Below are 21,784 nucleotides of genomic sequence, written 5' to 3'. Positions count from 1 at the left end.
TTCTTATACCCGTGGTTCTTATCTATTATATCCTAATGATGCAAAGTCATCATTACCCTTTAGTCATTACCCATTACATTTGTATCATTACCCTTTAGTCACTATCTGTATCAGGGGTGGGTTTTTTTGTTTTGGTTTGGTTTTTCTGTTATTGTTTGTTTGTGGGTTTTTTTTATTTGTTTGTTTACCATTCATCTCTTTCTCTTATTCCCACATGTTCACACTATGGTAATAAAATTTTTATCCTTTTCTAGGCATAAAGAGCAATTTCCCAGATTAGAAACAGAGATGTGCTGATCTTACAGAAAATTTCTCTTCTTTTATTGTTGCCATTGCCCCTTCCCAAACCTATTTGGTCATGCTCTCAAAAATCCTACATAGATCCTATCCAAAGCATCTTTGCTTCTGCCAAGTACCAGACCTTATCCTTATGCCATGATACATTGGACTGTAGAACATTTAAGAAAGTTAGATAGCTTTGGTGGGTTTTGCTTCTTTCTGTTTATTTTTCCTTTTTTTCTTCTTTTTTTTTTTTTTTTTTTTGTCTGTATGTTTTTAAAATGGATTCAGATGTGATGTTTCTCTCCAGTTTTCTAGAATATCAACAAACTTCATTGAAAAAATGATGAGTACAGACACAAACATACAAAGTTGGGAAAAATAAGTTTCTGAGGGCTGGTAATAATTTCAGTATTTAACAGCTGTCTGCATTTGCTTAACTCTACCTCTGCTAAGAAGATTTCCACCCATGGAAGATTTACCCGAAATACTTATTTTTCAGATGCAATTTTTTCACAGGCAAATTTCTTGAGATTAATTTACTGCACATCCTTGCTGGAATAGTTCGCAATCCTTTGCAGATGCAAAGTCACAGAGAGCTGCCTGGATATATATGATTTTACATGCCTTGCAGATAGCTCAGAGATGCAAAATCTGGCTCTCACAGACAGTTGGGAATTTGTGACAGTCCCTGAAGGACTTTGCATCCATAAACCAATGACTGGATTACACTGATCCATAAATGCGTTTTTCTCCTATCTCTGGCTAATGTAATATTCCTGCTGTTAACTGTTTCTGAAGCCACACACAGGAGAACATAAAGGATATGGCATATATTCAAACAGAAAGGTCATCAGGTCATTTGCTCTTTATGCTAGAATTGGAGCTCCAGTATCTGTAGTTTGAAGAAAGAACTAAATGCAGAAATATTTGTTAATCTAAGTTCTGTGTTCAGAAAAAATTGCTAAAAAGTAGTGATTCATTCAGGCCATAAAGGGGTTTGGTGACAATGTCTGGTCTAGAGTAGGAAATCTCAAGCCATGAACAAGCTGCAGGTTTGTTTGTCAGCAGTTTCCTGCTCTGTAAGAATCCAGAGACCCTCATGGTGCTGTTGCCTCCTGTCAGCCTGGCTCACCTTTGGTGCCTTTTCCCATAGAGGTACAGGTCCTCTCTCTTGACTGTCTGGCAGCCAGGGAGAGAGGCAAGAGGGACCTGTGTGTCAGTGGTGCAGCTGGCCCATGGCTTCTGGCTGGGTGAGGGGCTTTCCCTGGCCTCTGCTCCCCAGGAAGGCTGGAGAGGAGTGAGTGAGATCCACTGCAGCAGCCAGGGGCTCTGGAGCACAGTGCTGGGCAGGAGCAGGGCTGTGAGCTGGGACACTGAGAAGCAGCCTCTGGTAGACAACCACACCCTGCAAACAACCGATGAGCCACAGGGCTGTATCTGTCTGAGTAGACTGACCTTGCCCAGAAGAGATCTCTAGTGCTGAGGCTGACAGACACAGGACAACTCACGCCTGTGCCATTCAACCTTCCTGCCCTCAGGAAGCCACAGCTGCATCCAGGGAACCTAAAGAGACAGATACCGGGCATTATTAGCAGTGAACTCTTTTAGAGCCACAAGTCACAGGCAAGGAGCACAAGTGACAGCCAGACTGACCTGAGAGTCCAGCAGTGCTCCTGGAACAGCTCTTGCTACCAGAAGTGCAACCACTGGAAAATACCATGTCCTGGAAAATACAGTGCCTAGCTAAGGCAACTTCTAATGAACAAACCCTTCCATTGTTACTGTTGAGAAGATCATGAAGGCATTTGGACTTTGGACCTCTTTTCAAACTTCTGCAGGGTCATTAAAAAGTAATTTTGTTTTAGCTACAACCTTTTTGGTTGCTATTGAAGATTTCCAGGTTTATTTGCTCCCTAATCAGGAAACAAATTCATGCTTTGTTTCTCCTCAGGAAAATGATTTTTTTTCCTTCTTTCTAGCTCTTTCATTGACCTCGATACTTGAACATCTTTGAAAGACTCAGGTAAGGTGATTAACATTCACTACATTTATTTCTCATTTGTCTCCAAGGAAAGAAGGATATGAAGCATTTTGCTTTGTGTATAAATAAATACTACTGCTTATTTTAGAGGAAAGAATCCCATCCCTTACAGCAGAGTTTAGTTTATATTGCTTCAGAGACCATGACTCACATAAAGTGGTCCAGAAATTAAAACAACAGCACAATGTTTTAGTCCTTCAAAAGTAAGAACTAAGATGTTGATCTTGGTTCAAGGAGAAGCCAAAGCAAGGCACCTGGGACAAGTTAACTGTGTGCACTGGGAGTTAGTGCTGCTGAGTGCATTCTTGCAGCTTTTTCTAAAAGTTGGTATTTTGAAAACACCAAAGGCTGTAACAAAAACAAAAACTGTAGCAGTTTGCAATAGGGTACATGATGAAAGCATGAAATTATGAAATTTTCAGTCTAGAAGTCTTTATAACTTCACAGCAGCTGGAAATGTCCAATAATCCTCATTGTAAAATTTTTCATTTTAAGACTTCTAATGTTCATTTAAACATACTTTTCATCAGCTATATATAGAAGGACCTGCCCAAATATTGAAGAGGAAACAGTTCAGCTTGCTGTTTTTCTCAGTTTTTGCTCCCAAATAAATCTGAAACACAACCCATTAGTAAAACTATATAAAGCTGAAACACTTGGATTTACCTTACATAATCCTGACAGCCTTTACCTAAACAACCCAACCCTAAACATAAATTATTCTTGCCTCAGTTTCTTTTTGACAGATGTGAAGATGTAGCTGTTACAGAGACCTATATTTCCATGCTACCTTACTCCAGCTTGTGAAAGTATCTCCAGCTAAGCAACCACAGCTGCAATGCTGGGTGTGATTCAGCCAAATTTTTAGTATTAAACTGAGCCTAATGCAAAGATCCAGAGGAACATCTGAAATTTATCATCATTCTTCAGCAATCCACGTAATCTACAATGATTGCATGTATGGAAAATACATGCAAGGAGCCTAGCACAGGGAGGCTTTTTGTAAAACAAGACCTGGAAGTATAAGACCCCATAAAATATGAGTCACAAAATTCGACTGTGTACCTACCCTGTTTAGATTGGCAAAGCACAGCTATTATCACAAAGAATTATTTGGTTTTTCAGTGGTGCCAATCTATGGTAGATTGCACATGCTCAAGCTTGGAGCATCCCCCAGGATGTCTGTGGTTTGAAAAAACAGCTTCACAACTCTGTTTCTAAGTGTACCAGAACTTCAAATAAAAATCTCAGTCACCTATATACCGCCAATATTGCAGGTCACTCAGGGGCAAAGCTGTAAGAAAAAAAATTACAGGAGGCAAGTTAACATAGATTTATTTTATTGTAATGGACTCTTTAAATGGATCTGCTTTAAAGTGACTCTGTTAATACGGGGTTTCATAAATAAGCAGCATAAACCCTCACCTGCTTCAAAATACAGATCTGAAAATTTACAAGGTCAGGTGTCATCATATTATTTTCATGCATGCTCTTACCACTGTTGTTTTGCAATGCATTGTTTTGTTAGGAAACATTTCTTTACCAAGAGGGTGGTCAAACACTGGAACAGGCTTCTTTGGTAGATGACCAATTCCCCAAGCCTGTCAGTGTTCAAGAGGCATTTGGATGATGCCCTTTGTTGCTCAGTGCTGTCAGATAGTTGGACTAGTTGGTCACTACAGGTGCCTTCCAACAGAAATAGCTCCTCTCCTCTCCTCTCCTCTCCTCTCCTCTCCTCTCCTCTCCTCTCCTCTCCTCTCCTCTCCTCTCCTCTCCTCTCCTCTCCTCTCCTCTCCTCTCCTCTCCTCTCCTCTCCTCTCCTCTCCTCTCCTCTCCTCTCCTCTCCTCTCCTCTCCTCTCCTCTCCTCTCCTCTCCTCTCCTCTCCTCTCCTCTCCTCTCCTCTCCTCTCCTCTCCTCTCCTCTCCTCTCCTCTCCTCTCCTCTCCTCTCCTCTCCTCTCCTCTCCTCTCCTCTCCTCTCCTCTCCTCTCCTCTCCTCTCCTCTCCTCTCTCCTCTCCTCTCCTCTCCTCTCCTCTCCTCTCCTCTCCTCTCCTCTCCTCTCCTCTCCTCTCCTCTCCTCTCCTCTCCTCTCCTCTCCGAACCTCTCCTCTCCCTTGAATCTCCTCGAATCTCCTCTCATTAGACATCTCCTCTCTTTATTAGACATAACAGTCCATTTCCTCTCCTTGTTCAAGATCCCATGACCTGAAGAAAGATTGCTTTGAGCTTGTTTTCATAAAACCATTGTGTATGTGACCTGCTGCTTTTGTTTTGCTCTTGTCAACACCAGAGTTTTGAAGGATCAGCAAGGCCATAGTTATGCTGATAATCTGTGTGGACATCACTGAGCTCACGAGGAACCCAACTGAGAGCCTGTTTGTTAATTATTCTTAGCAGGGCTATCTTCTCATTTAAAAGAGATTTCAGTTTGTTTTCATAGAATCAAACAATATATTGGGTTTTAAAGATCACGTTGTTCCAATCCCTCTTACACTGGCAGAGACCAGGTTGCTCAGAACTCCATTTGACCTTGATGCCCCCTTGATGGGGCATCTACAGCTGCTCTGGCCAACCCATTCCAGTGCTTCACCACTCTCACAGGAAATATTTCTTCCTTGTATCTAATCTAAATCTACTCCTCTTTAGTTTGAAAGGATACCTAGACCTGCCCCTACATGATCTTGTAAAAAGTTCTTTATCTTTTCTGTGGGCTCCCTTCAGGTACTGGAAGGCCAGAGCTACCTCATCCTGAAGCTTTCTCTTTTCTTGGTTGAGCAATCCCAATTCTCTCTGTCTCATCAAAGCAGAGGTGCTCCATCCCTCTCATCATCCTGGTCTTGCTCCAACAGATCCATCCTTTGCTGGGGAGTGTGAGAGACTGAAATGTTAAAGGTTAATGACTCTATCAGCAACTGGCAAAAGCAGCAGGTGATTTTCTGGAGGCAGGTTTTTCCCCCAACCAAAGCGGGGAGGAGATATTTTGGGTATGTGGTGGCAAAATCTCTGATCTGCCTAAGAATAGCCAAGGTGCAGAGGGGGTGAGCCAATGGAGGACGACCAACAGTGGAGGATGGCCACAACAAACCAACATTTGTTCAGCAGCAGCAAGCTGGGTTTCGAGCCAGGTAAGTGAGAAGGCTGATAAGAAGCATATCATGTGAGGTGGGATAAACTTTTTACCATGCCCATGTCCTCCCTTGCACAACTGGCTCAGGTGTAAAACTCCCACCTGGGGTTTCAGAACATTAACATGTAAGCTTGAAGATACTCATCCCATCTGAAGGGGCATAAATGGCTCAACTACATAGTTTCAGTATTTGTAAGAGAAATATACTTTGCCCTTGTTCAAAGATTACTAAAATATGCCTAGTACTACACAGAGTACCTCCTAAGAAGGGAGGTATGCCATCCTTTGGCATGTCACTAAATTTCCCACTAATTTGGGAGACTGGGAGATGTGACTTTGAACCTGCATGAGAAACATCATAGTAGCCATTCCCCTGGGTGAGACAAATCGCATGAAAACACTCTCCTCCACATAGCATTTAGATGGTGAGAAAAAGGGGAATGACCACCAGGTGAACTATCTGAGTGTTTTTAAGCCTTAACTATGCCTGGATTTAAAGAGTGAATGACTGAAAAGAAACTTTATCTGTCTTTCTCCTATACCCACTTACACCTTAATTAAGAAAACACTTAAGAGGTTGTCGTAGCCCTTCCTGAAGGCTGAACAAGCCCATCCTAGAAATGTTTCTGACAAGTGCTGAGCCACAAGTTACCCTACCTTAATAGCAGGTTCCCACAAAGAATTTGAAGAAAAAAAGGGCATTTTTTCCTAGTAAAGTAGGCTTTTTTGACCTAGGGAATCTAGAAACTGCCTATGAGTTAGTTTTTGAGTTCACTCCAAGTTTTGCATATGAGAAAACAGGGGTAATTGTTATTTTTACAAGAGGTGGTAGCTTTTCTTCCACCAGAATGATATTTCCCCTGCATGACATGTCAAAGATGAAACAAAGTGAAGTTATTATTTATTCCTCTAAAACTACTTTGGAAACTAATTCATATAAGGAAATTAAGGAACTATCTGTGTCAACACTGCAATTAGAAAAACACATTTCCATGTAGAGTTATTGCACCATATAAAACTAAAATAATTAGTCATAGTGAGATCTATAGATTAGTATGTTCATAAAACTGAGAGATGAATAGTCAGTAAAACGCAGAACTACTGGAAGCAATTTAAATGACAGAAGTGAAAAGAGATGACCAACCACACCCATAATATTTAAAAATACACAGAGTTACAATACATTTTAGATTGAAAAGGGTCTCTGGATGTCATCTATTTAAACTCTGTTAGTCAAAGCAGGGCCAGTTAACTAAGGATCCTGGTCCAGGTGAGGTCTATCTATTCAATGATGGAGATGCCAGACTCTGTTAGTACAGTCTAAGTACAGTTAGCAGCACAGATAAATGGAAAACATCACATCTTTGTTATTTTATTAAAATTTATTGCAAGATCAAAGGTCTCACAAAAAAATAGAAACTTACAAATTGTGTGAATATTTTCAATGCACTCATAAAGAGACATTAAAAGAAAATTGACTAAGATTCTGTACTATATCTGCAATATAATTCACTGGCTTTATTCTTAAAATATTGTTGCCATTTTGGAGTAAATAAACAGCATAGCATTACACATGTTCACAAGTATTTACCACTTATTTTAAACAAAATCTTTAAGTTTTTTTTTTCCAGAGAAATTAGTTCATCCCCATTTTTAAAAGTCTAATAAAACATTCAACATCCTTACTGGAAGGAATGTGAGCTGATGTTTCTGCTGTAAAAAATTATGCTATGGAAATCAACAAATAGCTTCACAGAGTTATACAGCCATACTAGACAAGCTTCTATGTTATGCTGCATTAGGCCTTCTGGATTAGCAAAACATTTTGACAATAATGGCAACTTTTCAGCTGAAGCTTAAGCATTTCATAGTTTGGATTAAAATGCTGTAACCTTTGAAAAACAAATATCCAGTGTTACACACCTGACAACATTCTTAACCAAATGGTAATACTCTAAAGGTTAAGGCAACTCCAAACTGAAGCTGCAATGTCTGTATTTTCACAATTCCCTGCTCCAATTTAACTCCTTAGAATGCAATGTGTGAGAGAGAGGGAGAGAGAGGCTGTGTGGTACTAGATTGCTGTTTGGGGTTAAACCATAACAGTCCTACAAAGAAAATAAAACATTCTGTGTGTTTAATTTGGATATTTCCTTGTACACACTGTATTAAGAAGCCTCTGATCCTACAAAATTATACTGATGATGGGACTCATGTTTAGATGGCCTTCTCAAGGTAAGCACTATTTGCATTGTAAAATCCGAGGGATCCTGTTACTGACTTACACCCATTTATCTGAATTTTCCAATTCATCAACAGAACAGCATAGTCAGAGGAGACAAGTTCATTTACAATAGACAGTAATTATTTTCAGCCAAATATAATAAGCATTGCCAACTTATTTCTGATATTTGGTGTACTCACTTATTCTCTGTCTTCAAGAAGTGTACCTGGTTATTATTGTTAGGGTAAGCAGTATTCTCATTATTAAAATGTCATTAATTAATTATTAATTATTAAAAGGTGGAAAGATTTTAATATTGGTACAGCTTCTTATATTTAAAGAAAAAAAAAAGGTAAGATGTTGATAAGAAAATGTTCACTGTAGATTTTCATATTATTCTGTGTCTTAAAACGTCTGGCATAGCTTTAGTAAATAAAAAGCATCAAGTTTAGTTCCCAGTTTCAACACAGGCCTCTGTTGATCAACTGCACTGGTGCTAGCACTGAGTTACCATTTACAGATCAAAGGAAACACACATGACCAAGGCAAAGTAAACAGAGGAAAACAAGCTTAACATCTAAAACTATCCAGAGAACTAGTAGGAATCCACTTCAAGAAATTTGCCAAAGGCTTTTATAACTCTTATGCAAACAAAACCACAATGCATTTCCAAAATTTTGCTTCAATATTTGTACTTAGTTGTACAGTACGTTAAGATCAGTGTACAGCTTTTGCCATTTTACTGTAACCTCTGTAAACTCACAACTATATTGCATCATATGAAAGGTTATAAACCCTTCTGCAATCCCCATTAGATATACTGAATGCAGCAGAGTGGAACATGTTGGTACAGAAGGTTAGGAGCCAGAGGACATATTGGGTGTCCAGCCCATTTGATAAGCCCGCTCCAGTGTTCTCTTGCAATCCTGCAGCACAGTACTGAAGGTTATATGTGGATATTGCTGCACCAGCTGCTCCACTGTAGCCTCGTTCACCTGCAACAGAAGAACAGAACCTGTGATGTGCAGAAAGTGAATGAAAAGGGTAACATGAGGCAAGCTAGAAGAATAGACAAACTTTGGACTCCTGGGGGGCTGGCAGGATGGGGCTCCTCATTGGTACTATATTGGTACTATAGGGTGCATTTATCACAAAATATATAGAATGTAATGTCCGGTTAGAGAATGAAAAAAACCCAAAATCAAACCCAATGCTTTGATTACATTGTAAAGGAAGAAGTTTGTCTTGGGTTGCAATGCAAAGTAAGTATTCTATTGCCATCTGTTAAAACCAGGTGGGGCAGTGTTCTTTATCTCTTCCCCAACCCATCCTCCCTCCAGGGGGATCTCCTGATAATGGGCCATTGAGTCTCCCTGCAGGACTGATAAAATGACATCATCCCATTGGGAGATGTTCCAGCCAGGGGGAGGAGCCAATCATTCCTACCTGGATATAATCTGAGACTTGGAACACCACAGGCAGCCTTTCTCCACTGGATTCCCAGAGGAGAGACCAGACCCATCTACACCAGCACTGGACCTTCAGAGGAAAACTACACCCTTCCACAGGATCACTGCTTCAACAGAACCACATCTGTCACTCCAGGAGGACTGCAGCCACCATTTAATGGGACTGCTACCAACACCCTGACCAACAGGGAGTCAGGTTGTATCCTAACTCTGTCAGCGTCTTTTTTGTACGACTGCATTTTATTTTATTTTCCTATTAAGTTGTAGGTTTTGGGGTTTTTTTAATACATACTAGTAAAGAACTGTTATTCCTGTTCTCATATCTTTGCCTGAGAGCCACTTCTTTTCAAAATTATACTAATTCAGACATAGGGGATTTACATTTCCATTCTAAGGGAGGCTCCTGCCTTCGTTAGCAGACACCTGTCTTTCAAACCAAGACAAAGTTTTATAATCCTGGTTAAACAAAATGCTGACCAGAGTAACACATTTCTAACTCGAAATAGAAGCTATTTACTCAAAGTTGCTCAAGCAGACATACATTTAAAAATGTGAGATTTTTTTTGGCTTTGGAAACTGAAAATGGATGACATCTATTAATTAACTTATGGTACAGTTATAGAGACATTTAAAAATGCTGAGTAGTAACTCCACAATTAACTTTACTTTAATGAACCTGTACTGTAGGGTTGCTATCAACAGGTCTGCCATGGAAAGTAATAGATAACATGACTAAAGATGGGGAAAAAATACTAGTTATTTTATGTTGCAGGTAGATCCTGCATCCCTTTTTCTAAAACATTAAAGATCTACATGTCTTCATCACTTGCAGAAGATTTTATTTTAGCCTTCTTTTGTGAGGATAACACTCAGAATTAGGATCAATAATTAAAACAAACAAGATGGTTGGGTCTGGGATGTCCCTCTTAAATCTGAGATATCAAAGTTAGCACCTTTGTTCTTCATAAGACAAGGTAACCAGACAAACCCAGCAAAACCTAACACCTTTACAGCTGCAGTGCTGCAAGGGGATTAATTTATCAATTATTTTAAAGATGATTGCCGTCCATATGACAGAGGTAAACAGATTTCTTCAGCCTTTCAACAAATAAAATATTAACCTAAGAACCATGACTTCTAGTTGGGTCTCTTTGAAATCTTTGCTGAACAGTTGGGCATTGATACTACATTGATACTACAGTTACTGAACCACCTACATCACTAGCATGTACAACTGATGGCATTGTTTGCTTTTTTCCCCTCAGTGTTACACATTGAAGGCCAAATGTAAAAAGCCAGACTGAAACATTTACTACCATTACAAAAATCTGTCTCGAGAATAACATTTTAAAGCATGGTAACCACAGTATCTAGTAATATTTCTGTCCTTAAAAGATAACAAGGAGAACTTCTTTCTGAACGGTGATTGCACCCAATGACAAGGATAAATGAAAGGTTTAATATCCAGTTCTTCTACTCTGATAATAGAAATACTCAATCTTCATTGGAAGTTTCATCTAGCTGAGACTGACTTGGATAGAAAACTGGTTTAACTTCACAACACAAACTGTACTTCTCTGGTAAATTGCTATGTTACAGTAGTCTTTCAGTGCTGAAAAACAAGAAGTGACTTTTAATAAATCAAAATGAAATCAGACAAGTCCCCCATAACATTTGATATCTACTGCTGAATATATACTTGCAAACTGTAAGTTACAATTCACAGAAATATTGTTTGGAAGGGAAGAATCCCTAAAGTAGCAGTAATTTGCTACTTTATGCCTATCCAAAACATAGTAAAAAGTCTCCTTTCATTAGAGCTCTGCTGCAGAGACACATGACAGAATCTATCACACTACCGAAAACTTCTCTTAATGGTTAACTCAGGCACAAAAAAGAGACTTAGAAACAACAGCTGCTTATTTTGCTCTTTCTTAATGGGAAACTCAAAGAAGATGCATTATTTATCTACCAGATAGCTGAAAATATTACTAGTACATAGAAGTTATTATGATTTAGCACTTACCTGTTGGGCATTATTTGTTAGGATAGCATGGATATTATGGCTTTAGAGACAGTGTCATATGCATATTCTCTGTTACATGAAACAAGTAAGGTGAATTCATTTCAAAGATGATGCTCACACACAGGAAGGTAGTAAATGCTCACCATGTCCTGGTGCATTGGAACTCAGGACATGTACACAAGGTACAGACTAGCTAGGTTTAAGCTGATGCATTTACTACCAGGCTAACTCAGGCATGGCTCATGACACTCATGAAGACAGAGGATGTTACAATGGTATGTTTTATGGTATGTTTTAGCCTTAAAACCTACAAAGAAATCTAAGGTAAACCACGTTGCACTGTTTGTCCTAGTTTTTGCTGATACAATTATTACTAGATAAAATAATATTTTATAGAAATTGTTACTATTTGCTATTAATACCTTCTAAACAGAAAAAGGAAGCTTTTGGCATCAATTGCCAAATACAGTTACAAAATAAACAATATGAATACGAAAAAGGCAGATAAAACCATTGCAGAAGTGCCACTGACAAAAACAGCTGTTTTATGACCAAAGCCTGGAGACTAGAAGCTTTTCTCAATTTTTTACTGGAGCATTAAGTAAATATTTTAAATTACTAGTTTGATCCTAGGCAATAACTTGTGTTATAATGTGTTGTTAAACAGCAAAGTAATGACAAGTCCTATGGATGTATCTGGAACCATAACATTTACAGAAAGAAATTACTTTGAGTTGGAAAAACTGAGTTTACTGCCACAATAAAGGATAAAATTATATTACCAAGCTTCATGATAAATGCTAGAATATATGTAACTTTAAAATATAAGTGTTCTTAATCCTGAGAGTAAAAAGCAAAGGGTTAAAAATTATACAAGATTATGCCACAGTAGAAGGAGAAAAAAAATTTGGCAGTGGGACAACAAACCTGGATCCAGAGATGAGAAAAAAGTATACCCTATCAGAAGATTTTGATACCTCTTCTTTGACATGAAAAAAGTCAGGTCAGACACTAAAACAGTGAAAAACTTTTAGTATTTGTAAACTCTCTGTACTATTGGACTAAAACTGCACTATCTGAAAAATAGGAAAAAGGGAAATAAAATTTTATTCCTTACTAATGAATGTGAAAAGTAATATCTAAGTCAACTTTGTAAGTATCCTTGTCATCATTTCCCTAGTGGTAAGATTAAGATGAAAAGAAGTCTTATGCCCAGCCATTAGAACACAAGCTTCTGTCTCTTTGTTACGAACAGCCTGGCTGGTGATAAAAGTACTGAATGTCATTCCCAAAATAAGTTCATTACACAAACACAGCAATTTCCCCTTCTGAGCTTAAAGACTCTTGTTCAATGAACGGAAAGTAAAAATCTCCACGTCCTAATATTCTGTAAATGCTATATTTTTCTTTCACAGAACTTTCATTAATCTTCATCTTTTGAGATGTCAAAAGAAAGACTACTGTCTGCAGATAAACTACCTAGATTATCTAATACATAATCATTCATCTGAATTTGAATAGCTCTTCAATTATATTTTAACACATAATGAAAGAATGCAGCACATATCATTAAGAATGAAAGTAATAGGTTTGTGCAAATCCTGGTCATCAGACAAAAAACCAAAATAACAACAAAGACTGGTTTGAAAATTATTTTTTCTTTCTGAAATAAAAATTTGTCCCAGGCCAAGGAACAGATTGAAAAAAAAAACCAAAGGAGAAGATGGGTTACAGAAAATGGCAGGACCAAGTGGTATAATTTTCTTGTAACTCAGTTAGAGCACTTACCTAGAAGTCATAATTTTGAATACTGTTGCTTAAAGACACCTGAACACATATTGACTATTTCCCAGAAGAATTTACTTGACTTTGTGACAAATGTTATCTGGGGTAGGACCTCCTTAACTTCTTCCTCTAATGACAGTGTGGTTTTGCAGAGAGTATTTAAGTATTGTCAGTGCTAGAGAACGTTTCTCACTTGATAATTAGGAGTTCATCTTGGAAAGAGGAACAAGAACACCCTTCTAGTCCATGTGAAATGGAACACTGTCAAGAGGGTTTTGTGAGTACCCCTTCGGAGAACTTTCATCATCACTCTGCTATGTACACACAAAATGTGGCTGAAATGAGAAAAATGGGAAATCAGTGCTCAACACTTTTATTCTCCTTTAGGTAAAATGATCTGCCCATAACAGAAAGCCTGAAACCCCCCACCATTCTGTCATTTTCCCAGAATTAAGTAAACAACACTTATGAGCTGATTTTTTCAGGCTCAGAGTAAACTGAAAGCTGCTCACAATAAAATATTCATTCATATTTTGATCTGGCATGGTATATTTACTCATCTAGCCAGTATTTACTGATTTGGTACACCACTTCTCTGACACAGAACATCTTCAGAAATTTCTGTTATGCTATTTTCCACAAGTTTTCATGAAAAATTCAAAATGCAAGTAAGAAAAGTTATAAGGTAATTTTATTTTTTTTCCTTTTAAATGTGCTGTGTCATTTGGTTCTACTAGTAATTTCAGCATTTCTTTTCTTTAATTTCTAGAATTTAAAATTAGGAATTTCTAAAGATTCCAAAGGGCTAGGATTTTTTTTTTAACCTTTTGTTTTCATTTTGTTCCTACAACAGATCTTATTAAATTCAAAGGCTTAATTCAAGTTTTCCTAATCCTGTTAAGGTAAATTAGAGATTATATTTCAAACTATCAGCCAAACTAGGTACTTCTCTTTAGTGAGACTGATACCTTTATTCACAGCTCAGGAACAGAAATAGATGTATGGGGGCTTTTCCTAAACAGGACTTTCTCAGTTACATTTCCTTAGCTTGTCTTTAGTTGATATCATGTCCTGGAAATCTTCTCTGGGATTGGATAATCTTTCACTAAATTGCCACAATTCTAAGATTTCCTAATGATCTTCAAAACGGCTCCTATAGGTGCATCAGGATCACTCTTAGAATGCAGTTCTAACTCTAAAGCTATTAAAATGTGCCAAGAATGTCTCAGTTGTGTTATCTAGAGCAATACTGAAAAGTAAGAGCAGAGTCATCACCTGAACTACAAGTTTTATGCAGCTCTACACAGTGTATAAGTATTCAGCGTTAATGTAGAGTTTGAGCGGTCTTTTTCAACAACAAAACCTAAAAATCTTCACATCTTAATGATTTCAGTTTAATGACCAATTCACTTGATAATTGGAAAAGAAAAAGTTATCTCCATTCCAGGTTAGTAACTACAACCAATAAGCAGTAATATAAATAAAAATGCTACAGCTTGCAAAACTGGATTAGTGCAAACGTGCATTACTACAACTTGATACAAAAACCTGCTTATATCCATTGGACCACCATCCAGGGATGAGAGCTGAAGTAATTTCTGCATAACTAATGTAGCCATTGGAAGGGGCATTGGCTGGCTGATTTCTGAGGATAACACAGATTGGTATCTACAGTTACACAACTTTACAAATCAGCCATTAATAAAAAATAACAGACTGATTCATAATACTCTGAGTCAGCAATATCTGCACAGAAGGGCATTAATAATACATAGAACTGCTAGCTTAATCTTAAAAATATAGTACTTTCTAAGAATTTTGGGGAAATGTTAGCAGGTGAGAGGTAACATTCAGACCAAAAGATTTTGAGGGCTGCCATACGGATAGTTAGGTCAGAAAAATGGTACAAGTATTATCATTACATTTCTACATACAAAGATTCACAAAATCAATGTCACACAGAAGAAATGCAAATGGATCTGTCTCCAAGGGCTTTCCTACAATATTGTTGACATTTTTACTTATGGAGTGGTATTGCAGCATTAGGGTTACTGAAATTTGTGTGCACTTCTGTCTCAGTACTCCACAAAAGCCAAATTTGTATGCAGTGGTCAAATAAATGACTTTATAGTCATTGTATGTATCCATAATGATGGATTTGGAAAACACTTCATGTTTGTATTTCTCTAATGTTTTACAAAAAAAAATCCAATACATACACACTTAGAGTTATAAGCAAAACATTTTCACACAGTTTTTCTCTTCTGTAAGTTGTACTTTGCTTCCTCAAGTGAGTATCTTATAAAAAGTGTGCTTTGATTTTTTTTGCAGCTAATAGTTGAATGAATTATATTCTCAGGTGGCCCAATTATAACTGTTGCCTGTAGCCATAACAAAATTAAAGATTTCTGGAAACGTTTTGTGTGAAGTGCACTTGATCGGCTAAGGCAGACATATTCCACAGAGTTTCAGTGACTGCCCTTATGCCTAGGGGCAGAACCCCTGTTTAGGACTTAAACAAAATAACAGCACTACCAATATTAGCACAATATCCTATAGTCCAAATAAAGTCCCTTATGGCTTGAGAAAATAATGCATTTTGACTTAGAAAATTATTATTTATTGAAGAAAAGAAGAAAAACAATCACATATGCACATGCATACAAACACTCTTATTTGTAGACTCATAAGTAATGAAACTGGCAAGTATAGTCTGATGTGCTATTATTAGGACATTTGACAACTTAATTGTCTTAAACCTTTAGCAATTAATTACCCACTTATATTTGTAAAGGGGAAGGAGTAGGTAAGCAAGAAATTTCTTCAATCTTTTCTGCCATGTGAATTGAAATAAATGGAATACACAAATCTTCTTATATTCCATGGCAGCACTTCTGAAAGGATTTCAGGAAGTGTGTCAAGGTTGCTTGCGGAATACATCTACTTTACAGTAGTAAATCTCACCTGAAAGGAATGAAATTCATTGTTGTGGTTGTTCCCTCATGTGAATGCTACTGCCTCAAACTGCCGGTCTCCTCCAAACTAGCAACACCCATTTCAGATCTCTGTGAGGATGCACAGTTTTCTGCAACACTCTATTTTTTACTGAAGTTTTGCAACTACCAAAGGTTTCACGCTCAATTCTCTTTGCTTATTGTGAAGATTTATTTTTCTGTTAAATCAAAGAAACCATTTTGAAGGAGCCCTTCAGTTTGGCTGGTTATTTGGTTTGCTAATTCTGTCCATTTCATCAGATGAACTTCTAGACTCTATCTAGAGAATATTTCCAGGTAAAAATATTACAAGCATTATATATTTTCAAAAACTTTTTTCTTATAAAAATTGCAGCTAATAAAGACCTAGATGCAGTGAAATGACAGTGGTAATTTATGTAGTGATAAATATTCTTTCAGATTACTTTTTGCCTGTTGAATTAATAACATTGAATATTTTCCTTCCTATTTGACTACATTAACAATAATTTGAGCACATTACTGAAATACCTGTCAAAATGACGGCGTGTAAAACTAACAGAGAAGTCTTTCTCAAAAGTTGCCAGCTGGCAGAAATAACTGGAAGCTCCAGGGAGCAATGCTTCTAAAATAATTCCTCTTTTTTTTCTAAATTCATAAAAATGCTGACCAGTTCACATTGCATTCTTCCGTAGTAGTTGGCCTCATCTTGATTTTGAACTGTTGATCAGCACCTGAGGGCCCATCTTTCTACTAGAGAATGACATGGTCAGCTGTGTGCTTTTTAAAAACAAGGACAATTTTGTTAACTCTAGAAAATTCCATCTTCAGCCCAGTGCCACGGGATTGTTGCAGTGGTATCAGGTTGGAGGATAAAAGCCTTTTAGCAAAGAAACAGTTAAACTAGAAGAGCAAAATCTTTAGCTTGTATAAATTTTTTTTTTTTTTTTTTTTTTTTTTTGCGTTTTAGCAGGTGCTTTCATTTACACACATAATAGATCTGTTATCCTAGTTAGCTTGGGGGAAAAAGCCAAAAGTAGTATTGTTAAGACTTTTAAAATTGTTGTATTGAAAACCAAAGTGAAATAAATGCTATTCTTCTTTTGTTGTGGGATAGCTGTGGTTTCCTTCTAATGCGATTCACAGATCTCATGAATCTAAAATCTTCATTATTCATAGAGGGATGTATCAATTGCAGCTCCTACATTATACATATAAAACTTAAAAAAATACAGCAGTTCCTTTTTAATATGCAGAAATGTTACTTGAACAAATTATAGTAATTTAAAAGAAAAAAAGGGCTACAGAATTTTTCTTAAAGAGAAGGATTGGATATTTTCATTCGTCTTCAAATCACAAAACCATAATTTCAAATCCAAAATGAACCCCTTGTAATATAAAAGAAGAAATGGTAGCAATTTGGCAGGTTTTCTGATCTGGCTAATGATAGCATTTTCTGAAAGTGGAAGGCAAATTGCTGTGATAATTATATTAAAACAAGCCATGGCTCTGTATTCTCACTATTCTGCCATTGATTAAGGACAGTTTAGCTCAAAAGTATATTTGAAATTGAAAGATGTATGTCTAGAACCTAGGATATATAAAAAAGCTAATGCTCTTTTTCACTTACCTTCAGTTGCAGAGTAGCTATGCAAATTAAATGATTGTGAGTGATGGGTAAAAATGTTTCTCTTAAACAACAGTAGCTGCATTCATGCTAGGCTAATGATTTTCAGTCTTCACTGAATATGTGTTTAAAAATTTTTGTAAAACAGGTTTTGTAGAAGAACAAAGTGATAAATTATATTAAAAATCCACATATTGTCTAAAAATCTTGTTCTTACTTAAGATGCAAATGATTTCTTAACTGACCATTTTCATTTTTCAGGATCATTTATCTTTCTTCCTCTCTCCAGTAACATAAAATAGTTTATCATTTTGTCATTTGTACTGACCATCAACTTCTGTGCTCTAATACCTCAGCAGAACTAGAATAGGAAATATATGCTACAATTTATCTGAGAAAGTCATCTGGAATAAGCTACAGGCTTTCAGAAATATTTTCATGAAAAGCAACCATGTATTTTTTGAGAAATTAATCTCCAAAAATACAAAGAAAGAAGAAAGGAATAAGGACCTTATTAACTAAGTTGTGTGTTCTCTCAAAGCCAACTTTGTTGGACTCTCTTCATTTCATTCACACATAATGGTGAATATTGAATTTTGCAGCTTCTGTTTTTCAGGTCATTTTTCTGCCTATTTTTCCATGAAATGTCTCCTGCATTTATGTGGGAGCACTGTTGATAACCACTCCAAATTTCACCAGTTATAGGAAAAGGATCTTGAAATATGAAAATTGTGTGTGAGAAAAGTTGCAGGAAGATTATTGTGACACATTGTTCAGCCAGTCAAGCTATCACCCAGAAAAAAAAAGAACAAAACAGTAAAACCCAACAAATTTTTAGGTCCTACTTCCTAGTTGATACTGAGCCGTTTTCCCCAAGGGGGAAGATTTCATGCTGCCACTATTTAAAGCTGTTTCACTTCTTGTGAGAGCACAAGAAAGAAGTGCTGTAAAGAATTCTTTCAAATGAGTTCTAGCAATAAATAGTACAGAGAACATCACCCTTTTCCTTCACTTTTTTTTTTTTTTAATATGAAATACAAAATATACAAAAATAATTAATCAACTAACTAGAAGAAGTAAATAGGATCTAGATCAGTTTAATGATAGGAATGTAGAGTACACTGTGTTCAGAAAGTAAAACTTGAAATGTGCATTTAAATCTGTTATTTTGATGTAGGCATAATTTTGTGCCCTTAGGATGCAAGTAAAGCTCTTAGGAATTCTAATGTCAGTGTTTGTGGGAGGAAAGAAAGCATCCTGTAACTGCCCACACCTTTCTCAAGGTACTTAAAGTAATTAAAGGAAATTGAATTATCTTTAAAATATCCCCTTTCCTAAGCTGTGATAAAAAAATACAGAGCTAGAATTAAAACTTGGTTGCAAGAACAGATAGTCATGTTCTCTTTCTGCTGTGGGGAACTAAACTGAAGTGAATTTAATATTACCCCTTGTTATTCTTTTCCTGGTGTTTACTGGGGTGACAAAGCAAGACCTGCTGTGCCCCTAAGCAGCACCAACCCACCATGTGCTCTCATACAGCCACATCCAGTCCTAAAACACAATGTTGGGCTGCAGCCCCCAGCAGCACAGCACTCTGTGCAGAGGAATGGGGAGTTTGTGGTTCCACCCTGTTCCCAGAGCACTGTGAAGAGGTGACACAAAGGAAGCCTGGATTGCTGCCCCTGGGAGAGCAGCACGGCGCAAACACAGGCAGCAACACTGGAATGCAAAACAGAAATGCCTTATCTTTCATGCCTTTTCCAATTACAAACCTCTAAAATGTCCTGCTTAGGCCTTAAATAACTGCTGATTGTATCTGTTACTGCATTCAAAAGAAATGGAGACTCAGAATGGCAACGTTTTCTCTCTATGGAACACATGACTTGTGCAGTCCTGAGTGCCTGCATAGATGCACACACACCCATGTACACAAACATTTATTTGCACAGTCAGTACCCTGTCCTGTGAGAGACATCAGAAGGGAGAAGGGGCCTAGCCGTACTGTTCATGTTGCTATGCAGACAGGTGGGGAATTCTGTTGTCCAGAACACAGGTATTCAAAAACATTTAGAGTCTAGGCTGCTTTCACACTTCAGGAGGTCTGGATGATAGTCTCTCATGAAGCCTATCTGATACAGAAAAGTTCCAACTGAAATATATGCTCTCATTCTGATGACCTCATGGTAAAGTCAGGATTTTTTTATGACATTTCTCAACACAATGTCATCTATTTTAAGGCAAACAAAATATGCTCCTGTGGTGTGCATGTTAGATGGTAGGAAAAATGATAAAAAGAAAGGTCATGGCAATAGCAGTTTGATGAAAAATGAGTAATTTGATTATTTTCATGGTGTGTATCAATAATGCTCTGCATCTACTGAAACACATTGCCTGGAGGCACTTGGATAATCAATGGCATGAAACAGAGACTGTCTTTACCCAGGCTTGCAGCCTCTCTTGATCTTTCTGGGGAGGACCCTTGACGCCTCTAATTTATGTCAAGTGCATATCAAAGAAATTCCAAAGAGCCTGGCTCATAAAGAGTATTTTAGTGGTACCCATTTGAAGTCTACTTACATATGTTACTTATGTAACTGTGTTTAAATACTTCCCTTCCAAATGCCTGGGAATTCTTAGAAAGGCATAAAAGCTACCTGGTACAAGCATAACAGTCATTACCCCAGGAAAGGAAGTCTGGTTAGAGGGGACAAATCTTCTAACCTCTTCACTGCAAGCTGACACCAGTACAAAGACAAGAATTTTGGCCAACAGGGAGTGTACATAAACCGCTCTGCACCACCCAAGAATTCTCTTTAATGATGTGTTTGACACTGACATTTTTAATTTAATAGAGCAGCCACTGGAAAAAATTAGTTCTGCATGATATTGGGGAGAGACAGTTGAGAACACAATTTTGTTCAGTAATTTCTCTGTTCGTTTGCAGCGGAAAAAGGGAGTTGGCCTCTTCTAGCTGCCAAAAGTCCCTTAAGTCAAGGATACTTACTTCACTCTGTCTGTGGAGCTATTCTTCCCATCAAGGCTTTGTAAACAAGAAAATATTCCCAGTGGTAGTCCCACTACTACACTCTTCACTGTAACAGCATTTAGGAATTTCTTAAGATCATTTATCTACCATACTTTGAATACTTGCAGGCACACAGTCAACAGTGCTTTTCTGAAGCTTTCTTAAGTAATATTTATTTTTTTTCCTTTTAGCAGCTGACTTTCAAAACACAAAAGATGTTGTATACACGTATAAAGAACTGGAAAAGCATTTACCAGCAATTAGAGGAATACAGACTGTAGTACATGTCTATAAAAACTACATATAGTTTAACTTACCAGACAATAAAGCTTGTTTTCAGCATCAAGATAATTGATTTTCTATAGCAGTTGAAGACAGGATAAAATTATTGCACTTATTAGATCCTTGTTGACTGTTCAACATTAGCTAAATTCACAAAATAATTCACATGTGCAGGAGTGGTTAGATGATTCCTGGTCAGGTCTAGTTCCTGAGGTCAAGTTGTTACCCTTTTAACATTCTCTAAGTACATAATCTTAGCACAATCCATCAGAGATTCACAGACTCTTTTTGTCTGTTGGCTCTTATAAAACACTAATGTTTAGGAGATTAAGTGGACTCAGCTTTGTTAGGCAGAACAATTCTTCCAAAGTGCTCAGCCTCCTCACAAACTGGAAACTGCGTAAGTCTGGCTTTGCAAAATTCTAACTTGGCCACTGACCTGGACATCATTATTCCCTGCCATTTGAAATAGTGGGTTTTGTCACTGTCTTCTGGAGTGCACCGTGAAGGATGCAAGGTAATGGTTTGGAGCATGAAGTTTCTTAGACTAAAACCTGTTTTTCCATAGGGTGTATCCAATCAGAAATCCACAAGCCTGAGAGATGCTTACGATGGGCATCACAAGCCAGACATTTTGTTGATGATGGCTGGAAAAGAAACAATCCCTGCAGGGTTATGTGAAGACTTGAGGTCAGAGACTCTGGACCTCCAGTGACTTTTCTTTTAGCTATTTCTGCTGTGTTCCTGGACCTCTTGATCTCCTAAACAGGAACATGATTTCTGAAGGCTATATACACGGTGAAGTGGAGATGGACTGCCTTTTCCTCTTTTCTTCTAATGATAAAGTGCTGAAACTTAGAGACATTCTTACTACAAGCATAAAGCTACACAGTAAGAAACCCAGTATTTTTTTCTCTTTTTAGC

General features: G+C 37.4%; 1 protein-coding gene across 2 annotated transcripts in view; it reads right to left on the bottom strand.

Moving 5' to 3' along the window:
* Positions 1 to 4,380: 4,380 nt before the first annotated feature.
* Positions 4,381 to 21,784, bottom strand: part of FBXL17 (F-box and leucine rich repeat protein 17) — a 275,332-nt gene continuing 257,928 nt past the window's right edge. The window contains exon 9 of one of the 2 annotated variants that reach the window (XM_058826053.1): positions 4,381 to 8,669. In XM_058826053.1, the coding sequence (XP_058682036.1) occupies positions 8,532 to 8,669 (138 nt within the window). In that variant the 3' untranslated portion in view covers positions 4,381 to 8,531. Of the gene's footprint in view, positions 8,670 to 15,273; positions 15,919 to 21,784 lie in introns of those variants that run through there. The other variant, XM_058826055.1, reaches the window with a different exon arrangement.

This window comes from Poecile atricapillus, chromosome Z (genome assembly GCF_030490865.1).
Source record: "Poecile atricapillus isolate bPoeAtr1 chromosome Z, bPoeAtr1.hap1, whole genome shotgun sequence".
Classification (NCBI taxonomy): domain Eukaryota; kingdom Metazoa; phylum Chordata; class Aves; order Passeriformes; family Paridae; genus Poecile; species Poecile atricapillus.
Note: the sequence above shows the minus strand (reverse complement) of the source record. Positions and strands in the feature narration are given on the sequence as shown.